Source organism: Zeus faber (genome assembly GCF_960531495.2).
Source record: "Zeus faber genome assembly, chromosome: 15".
NCBI classification, from domain to species: Eukaryota; Metazoa; Chordata; class Actinopteri; order Zeiformes; family Zeidae; genus Zeus; species Zeus faber.
Genome location: NC_137194.1, coordinates 3,714,377 through 3,723,358, shown reverse-complemented (window position 1 = coordinate 3,723,358; position 8,982 = coordinate 3,714,377). Strand labels below are relative to the sequence as shown.

Here is an 8,982-nt window from a genome sequence, read left to right as displayed (position 1 = left end):
TGGTTGGGGGGGGGCCTTTCACAGACATTTATTCCTGAATTCTGCACAATTTCTACGATGCAGCTTCACATCTACCTTCTTTGCTCTTCATCCTTTAATTCCAAGACACTGTATTTTAATATTGTCAGGCTGTGTGTGACCTCTGACCTTTCTACTGAATAAAAGCAGCAGAAACAGTTTCAGTGTAAAAGTTTTTTAAATTTAACACAAAATGACATCACAGTGAAAACTCTGTCCGGGTATAAAGAACCAGCCAGTCAGTCAGTCAGTGGACCAGCCAGCCAGTGGAACAGCCAGTCAGTGGTCAGGAAGGTAATCCAGTTCGTCGCTCTCCTCCGGTCCGCTGGTCGGCCCATAATGCATCTGTTCATCTGAAAAGATCATTTACTGATTAATAGAAACATCAAAACATAATACACTATAATACTTTATAAAAAAAAGTTTTACTATAATACACAATAATAAAATACTTTGTATAAAACATTATACTATAATACAATACTTTATATAAAATGTTATACTATAATACAATATTTTATACAAAAGGTTATACTATAATAAACTATAAAATAATATTTAATACTGTAACACATGCTTTCCCAAACACTTGGTCGTAGGATATTTTATTGCAAATGTTCGGCAAATAAATTGACAGAATTTCTTCCATAGTCTCATGTGACATGGCCAGGACAAGCACCCGAAGGGTCAAGTCCGTCTGACGTCAGACGCTTTCACATGCAGCCAGCGAACCCATCACAAGACTCCGCTGTCCCTGTCTAATATTAGAGATAAGGGATATGCATATTAGGGATGCATCGATCGTGAGTTTTCGTTGCCAACACCGATTGGTGGTTTTGTTTTTGTTTTTTTTTACAAATTTCTGTCTCAAATGGTTGTTTCGTGTTCCAACAGAAATGTATTATTTTTTTATAAAAATGTTGCTTTGTGCTGCAAATGAATGAGCTTTGTCCGTCGCGGACCGGGTGACTTCTGCTAGACTGTCCCTTGATAGAACTGAATGTACGTATTCTTCTGATAATTGTACTTAAAACACTGAATCCGGTATGAAAGGCTCGCGTACATGCTGTTTGTTTTACTGTTGATAGTAAATAAAAACAACAACAAAGCTGTGAACTCCACCTAAATCCATTTAACATGTGTATATGTTTTCGATAACATGCATGAAACAAAGTTGTGATTTATTATACCGCTACTGATTCGCTGACTATATATGTCTAAGAAATGGCTGGTTTACCTATCCAAGATAATCTAATGCGGAAATTGGCAGTAATGTGTAATGGGAATTGGGTCGCAATGGTTCGTCATTTTTAAAAAGTGGGTCCCCAGAAAAAGAGTTCAATGCAATGCACCGGGCTGTAATGCACGATAAAATACTGCCCACCTGTGCACCCTGCAGGCTGCAGGCCGCTCGCTGCTCCAGGACGCGACCTGCTGGTGGAACCTTGACCCCCACTGGGCTCACTGGGCTCAGAGGGACACCCAGACTGCTGTCCACTGGGGCCGGCGCACTGGGGGAGGGAGCCGGACTGGTGGCCAACCAGTGCGCTGCCAGAGTCAAACTGGTTTCCAGTATGAGTTGAGAACTGGGAGAGGGAGCTGAACTGCGAGAAGCCTTCACTCTCATCACTCTCACAGGGACCCGCCAGGGAGGACGACCCCAGCGCTCCCAGTTCGGACAGCTGCTGGGAGAGGGAGCTCACGTCGGCGGACTGGATGGGAAGGGAGGACTGGGAGGACGGGGTGCAAAGGGAGTACTGGCAGGACTGGGAGGATTGGGAGGACTGGGTGGGAAGGGAGTACTGGCAGGACTGGGAGGGTTGGGAGTACTGGGTGGGAAGGGAGTACTGGCAGGACTGGGAGGTACGCAGAGCGCTAAGGATGTCGTTGAGTTTGTCAAACACCTGAGAGGACAGAGAAGAACTTTTCAAGGTCATATTTAATATTCTAGTGCGAGACACAAAGAATTTAATATTCATCTTTAAACTTTATGACGCTGTGACCAGAACACGGCCCAGTCAACGTCGTTAGATTCCCTGATCATACGACTAATCCCTTGTTCCAGGTGGAGAACCATGCACCATGATCCCTGGGCTCCCTCTGGGATCCGTCTGAGGCCCATTCCTGTTCCCTCTGCACCACATCCGTCAGCCTGAGATCGACACCACATCCATCACTCTCCTCCTCTCCTTCTCCTGTTCTGCAGACCCACCTTACTCATCGGAGGTCTCTTCGTCCCGTTCCTGTTCAGACAGCTGCAGGCCAGAGCAGCGACTCCCTCACAGCCCGTCACAGGGTGCCCAGCGCCCCCTGGAGGCACAAACACAGAACCAAACACAGTTGGAGCTCCATGCACCCCGGCACCAACCGGTAAACACATCAAGGTGAGGCTGACTAGCTCCATGTTCTCAGCACTAATTTAATATCCATCTGTACATGTCCAGACCTGGGCTGGGGGAGGAAAGCCTGGGGTCCAAGTGGGCCCTGCAGAGCTCTGCAGCCACCGGAGAGGAAACCAGCCCCGTGGAGACACTGGAGACACAGGGAATGCTGGGACTGTCCTCCAACTCAGAAGGAAGGTCTTTCTGATTGGACAGAACATGTTTTATTTGACAGTAATATTACAGCTTCATCTTTGTGCAAAATCTCAACAGAGCAGATAAAACTTAAAAACAGGTAAAGAAGTCGAAGTGACTAAACTATCACGTGAAAGTGACTCTAGAAAATAAACATATTTAAGAAATATTAACAGAAATGTGAATTATTTTGAAAAATCTGAAAAAATAAGCAGAGCAAAAAAAAAAATGGAGTTGAAGTGAGCAGAGTGCACTCAAGTCATGAACTGAGTCCTGGACCTCTGGGTGTAGAGAACCTTCTTCCTCCACCTCCGGGTGTAGATGTCCTAGGTCCTTTATCCTCCACCTCCGGGTGTAGAGGTCCTTCATCCTCCAACTCCGGGTGTAGAGGTCCTTCATCCTCCACCTCCGGGTGTAGAGGTCCTAGGTCCTTCATCCTCCACCTCTGGTCGTAGAGGTCCTTCTTCCTCCATCTCTGGGTGTAGAGGTCCTTCTCCCTGGACCCGTTCAGTCCTGCCGATGGATGGAGAGTCCCTTGGGCCAAGTGGGCGGGTCAGGGAAAGAGGGGTCAAGGCTCCATGGAAACCATGATGTTCATCCATCTTGTTATTGAAGGAGAATGCCTGCAGGAGGCTGCTTCCCTGTTTCCTCCTGACCAGGACACCCGCTCCAGTCCAGGTGTTGTCACAGTGCCAGAGAGTCGCTGATCCCGGAGGAAAATGTGTTTGCGGTTTATGTCCAGTATTGTCCGATCAGCTGATCGGAAGCAGGAAGTACAAAAATAAGTGAAAGAGATTGAAGAACGGTGGGCATCTTGAGTCAGGTCAGTGTGCGTTCTCACCAGGTAGCGGGTTCTGGACCGTTGGTCTGTTTCCACGGCTTTACGACCGGTTAACACCTCCAACAACACCTAAACACACACACACACACACACACACACACACACACACACACACACACACACACACACACACACACACACACACACACACACACACACACACACACACACACACACACACACACACACACACACAGAAGTGAACTAAAGTTCGAGAGGAATTTATTTCCCATCAGCTCCTGCTGCGTCTCACCACTCCAAAGCTGAAGATGTCCACTCTGGTCCCGAGGCGGCCATCTATGGTGCAGCGGTCTGGAAGGTAGGCCTGCGTCCCCCGGACCGAGTCCGTCACACCTTGATAGGTGGTCTGAGCGCCCGTGTGTCTGCCCGGCTGTCTGCCACAGAACCGGGCCAGACCGAAGTCTCCCAGTTTGGGAAGCAGGTTCTGGTCCAGTAGGATGTTAGAACTACACACACACACAGACACTGTTAGCAGCGTGATGGCAGACAGACAGACAAGCATCCAGACAGACAGACAGACAGACAAGCAGACAGACGGACCTCTTGACGTCTCCATGGATGAGTGGAGGATGGGGGGCTGGAGGGAGGTGGAGGAACTTCAGTGCACTGGCGGTTCCTTCCAGGACAGTGAGTCTCTGCTGCCAGGAGAGGGCGCTGGCAGCCTGATGGCACATCAGTAATAACAGAATTCAGAAATAATCATATTATAAGACAGAAGGATATATGGAATATCACATGATACAGCAGGTATGTAATACGTAATGAGTGTGTGCGTGTTAGGCTTGGACGGATTTACGATTAAATCGTCTTTCGATTCTATCGATCGCGATTGACATTAATGACAGTTGACAAAATTGGAGCATTGAAACGTGGAAGTGCGGGGGGGGATGCCCGCAAGCTGCACTCCAGTGTGCGCACATCGCGGGTGCACCGAGGCCACGTTCCTCATGAATATATCTCGTCCAGACAATCTGCGACAAAAAAACAAAACAAAAAAAAGAAACAAAAGGCGCCTGGTATGAAGGCACCATGGGATCCAAGGATTTATTTCATGTCTTTCGTCTCTTACTAGTATGGAAGATGAAAAACGTAAACCTAGAATTGGAGCCGAGCTTTTAAAATGACTCCTCCCCCAGACCGCGGTGCGCCGGGCGCGCACGCCGCTCAACCGAGTTGAGGGACGGTCCCGACAGCGGGGACGCCCGTCCCCCTGTTGCTACGCGACTTCGTTCAGTAAACACCAAATGTTTTTTGTGTAAATAGTTCATTTGTAAGTAATAAATCCTGCACTTCTGGAACGGGGAAAAAAGGCATTTGCCGCATTACGTCACCTTGTAATGTACAACATGGGGGGGGGGTGGCACAATCGCCATTGGAATGGTGATTGGAATTTTGCACGATCGCCCAAGTCTAGTCCATTCCAGGGAAGAGTGTATGTGTTTATGTGTGCGTGTGCGTGCGCACCGTGCCGTGTAGCCCATCCTCCAGAGAGCCTTTCTCCATGAAGCTGTAGATCAGACAGTAGCTTCCAGAGCCGACGGAGAAGCCACAGAGCTGCATCACGTTGGGATGGCGGTACCTGCAGAGAACTAGTACTCATTACGAGTACTCAGTACTGACATTTCTATGAGAGCTGAATGAGTAACCAGATTCAAACCGATATTGCAGTTTAATAGAACGCAATTTTCAAATCGCAAAGGCTGCAATTTAAAAAAAATGTGGGGTTTTTTTGTTCTGTTTTTTTTTTTTATGTTACACAGTTCAACCAACAGGGCTGTCCAGGGCCGGATCAGCTGTTGGTACAGGCGAGATCGGTGGCCACCTAGCACGCCATCCCGAGTGGGGCGGGGAGAGGGATCAGGGCGCACCTGTCTCACCCTCCTGCGGTACCGACCATGTGCGTGTCAGCGACGTGCGCGGCAGCGATGGGGTGGCCGAGGCCGGGCGCACCGGACCGGTGCATTTATAGTTCTTGCCTCCTGGAAACGAAACGATGGCGCGTGGAACGACACCGTGCGTAATGGGGGCGGAGCCATCGTTTTAACGGAACGCCCGCGCTGCCCCGCAGCAGTGAGACCCGGTGCTCCGGCCCAGGCTGCGGTGTGCAGTGCGAGCCCGGAACACCCGTAGAGTCCGGGCGGAGTCTCTTCCAGAACACAAAATGTTTGTTTGTTTTTTTAATTTAATGACAATAGGGCTGTTCCCCAGCACAGAGTGGCGCTCCGTGTATGGAGGAGGCCACGCCTACAGGAAAGAGCAGTTTATATGTTGACTGTCTTCAATGTTGTGTTGGTCACACTATAGAATGATTCATTGCTCATGTTTAGCCAATATTACAGTGTGGTGTGGCACACACACACACACACACACACACACACACACACACACACACACACACACACACACACACACACACACACACACACACACACACACACACACACACACACACACACACACACACACACACTCTAAGAAACAAAAATAAATAAATAAATCACAATGTGTTTTTCCCAAATCATTAAAAGAAATTTAAAAAATGACGTCATTATCAAGACTCACCGGGAGAGCTTCTCGACTTCTGTTCTGAAGCTTTCTGTCACCAGGCTCCAGTTCAACTCAGAGCCCTGACACAACAGAACAGTGAGCAACAGGTGAACAACTAGAGCTGCCGCCTGAAAGTGGACGAGTGTAATCATCAGTCGGAAATATAAAAAGACACTTCCATTGTATTTGACGTCTCCTTGCGGAAGGAAACAAGTGCGTATGAACGGTACGGAAGGAAAGCCTGCGTCATGGGGACACTCTGTCCGTCACCCCCTCTCCATGTGTCATGTGTAGGAAATAATCTGAAGGAGTCTTGGGGTCCCGCCCCGCCCCTCCGTGCCCCGCCCCCCACCCGGTTTTTACTTGTTTCATGACTCCCCTTATTTATAATTCCTCGTTGATATGTTCTCCCTGTGCATTTTGCACAATTCTGTTTTATCCTCATTGTCATAAACACTGACTGATAAAAACAACGACTGCTCCACTTGAACAATCTCAGTCCACTGAGGGGTTTAAGACTGAGGGTCCCACTCCCACTTTCAGGGGGCAGCCCGAGTGATAGCGGTGTGTTAGTACTATGCAGTATTAGGCTAGTACCTCCTTCAGTCTTTTCACAGCGTAGGTGGTCTTCCCAATGCAGGCTTTGTGGAGGGTCCCGAAGCGCCCCTCCCCCACCAGCAGGGCAGCAGAGAATCCCTGCGTTCCAGCCTCCAGATCCTCGTAGGACAACGACATCAGAGAACCAGGATCCACCGGGACCCCCGCACCTCCAGGATCCACTGGCACCCCCGGACCTCCGGGACATTCAGGACCTTCTGGAAACTGGGTCACATCAGCAACTATTGATCTGTCATCATTTACTAGAGTGGCGCCATCTGGTGCAGCTGCACAGGAACTACGATGGAGCAACAGGAAATGGATTATTCATATGTAGGCGAATGGTTCACGACGCTGCTGTGACTCATTGGAAGCTCTTAAACTAGTCGTCCTAGTTATAAAACCAGACGTACTAGTTGTAAATCTAGACAGACTGGTTATACAATCATTTCAAATCAATCTTCCGTCTCAGTGTACTGCTATTTACTAAGAAGCGTGTACTAAGCAGTATAATGTGCAGTAATCCAAACCTGGAGTGGCTGGATTCCAGAGTGCAGACTAGAAGGCGGGGGACCTGGTTTAGGCAGAGCCCCGGCTCCTCCCCCGGCCCTGGCTCCTTAAAACAGAAAACTTCTTCAGTTGGAAAGCATTTCACGAAACACTGTTCCACCTGTACTGCCTCTGTGTACTTGTACTCTATGTACTGTGTGTACTTGCCAGACACACTCAATGTCTCCGTGGCCAATGAGAGCTGCTCCTGCGTCCTGAGGGCATGGTCAAACGTCAAGGGACAGGGCGGTGGGCATGGTCTGGAGGCAGCAGCGGGCGGGGCTTGGGCCTCGCTTCTCCCTGCAAACAGAGTCCAGTGCTGAGGAGCCTCCGAGCAAAGGAGACCAAGCACGACCGCCCCCCGGCGGTGAACAGGCCACACGGCACAAACAGCTCATACAACAACTAGCGGCATAGTATACTGTACATACTACTACTGCTGTAGTACGCTGTACATACTAATATTGCAGTTGTACTCACAGTTGAGGAGGAGGTCCCGGGCCCGGAAGAGCTGTAGCCGCTCCAGCAGCTCCAGGAGGTCCTTCACACGGGCGTTCTTGCTCCCCCATTGGTTCATCAGCCAGTCGGTCCGCCTACTCCTCCTCTCAACCAATCGGACGTCAGTCTGGTCTGAGAGCACCTGCGAGGCTGGTGGAGAAGGCGCAAAGGTCAAGGAGAGGAGAAGAGGAGCAGAGAAGGGAGGAGCAGAGGAGACCAGAGGAGAAGAAGAGGAGAGGGTGGAGAGAAGAGGAGAAAGGAAAAGGGAAGAGAGAAGATAAGAGAGGAACAGATAAGAGGAGAAGAGATGAGGAGATGAGAAGGAGGAGAAAGGAAAAGGAGATAAGAGAGGAGAGGTCCCAGATTAACCTTGTTGCTGCTCCATTAGTTTGAACTCATATTGGGATTATTTGATCCTCGACAGTGAGGTGTTTAAATGGCAGAAAAGGCAGCAGTTTAATCCCAGATTAAAGTTGTAACTGATGATCGTTCAGAAAGGTTCAAAGAGAAGCTGCGCCACGGAACTCAGACAAAAAAACAACCAGATGAACTCTAAAGCGATTCATATCAAACCCTGGTTGGTGCGAGACAGAACAGAGCATGTTCAGGCAGGCAGGCAGGCAGGCAGGCAGGGGGGCAGGCAGGCAGGCAGGCAGGCAGGCAGGCAGGCAGGCAGGCAGGCAGGGGGGCAGGCAGGCAGGCAGGCAGGCAGGCAGGCAGGCAGGCAGGGGGGCAGGCAGGCAGGCAGGCAGGCAGGCAGGCAGGCAGGCAGGCAGGCAGGCAGGCAGGGGGGCAGGCAGGCAGGCAGGTAGGTAGGCAGGGGGGCAGGCAGGCAGGGGGGCAGGCAGGGGGGCAGGCAGGCAGGGGGGCAGGCAGGCAGGGGGGCAGGCAGGCAGGCAGGGGGGCAGGCAGGCAGGCAGGCAGGTAGGCAGCCAGCTAGCCAGCTAGCTCTGTTAGCCGCCTCTCACCGAAGCGGCTCCAGTCCGAGTCGGGTAGAGAGTCCATGACGCGGCAGAACTCCCAGAGCAGCCCGGCGGGAAGCTGGAAGACGTAGCTCTCCGACATGGCGGAGCCAGGAGGCTCGTCAAGCGGTCAGGTCGCAGCTCAGCAGTCCGCCATGACGCCAGCGGCACCACATCTACTTCCGCTTCTGCACCGGAAGCTCTCCCACTCCACGCAAATCTACTTCCTGGTTTCAGGGGCGCGCGGGAGTGACGCCCACTTCCTCCCCGCTTCAAAATAAAAGCCCCGTTTGTCAGTCCAAGAGCGGAGTGGAATGAAAACTATTGAGGCCTGAAGGATCCTAAATGCTTTGTACAAAGCTCCAGCTGCTTG

At 50.6% G+C, this 8,982-nt stretch overlaps 1 protein-coding gene across 1 annotated transcript; it reads right to left on the bottom strand.

Annotated features, from left to right (window-relative positions):
- Positions 1-191: 191 nt before the first annotated feature.
- Positions 192-8,786, bottom strand: irak1 (interleukin-1 receptor-associated kinase 1). The gene is made up of 14 exons (XM_080015531.1): positions 8,616-8,786; positions 7,630-7,797; positions 7,318-7,449; positions 7,131-7,216; positions 6,601-6,825; positions 6,019-6,083; positions 4,921-5,035; positions 3,997-4,118; positions 3,689-3,902; positions 3,436-3,504; positions 2,465-2,603; positions 2,231-2,328; positions 1,403-1,922; positions 192-371 (listed from the first exon to the last, which is right to left on the bottom strand). Exons 1-14 carry the CDS (start codon positions 8,710-8,712, stop codon positions 298-300), a joined length of 2,124 nt encoding a protein of 707 aa, XP_079871657.1. The 5' UTR covers positions 8,713-8,786; the 3' UTR covers positions 192-297.
- Positions 8,787-8,982: the final 196 nt, after the last annotated feature.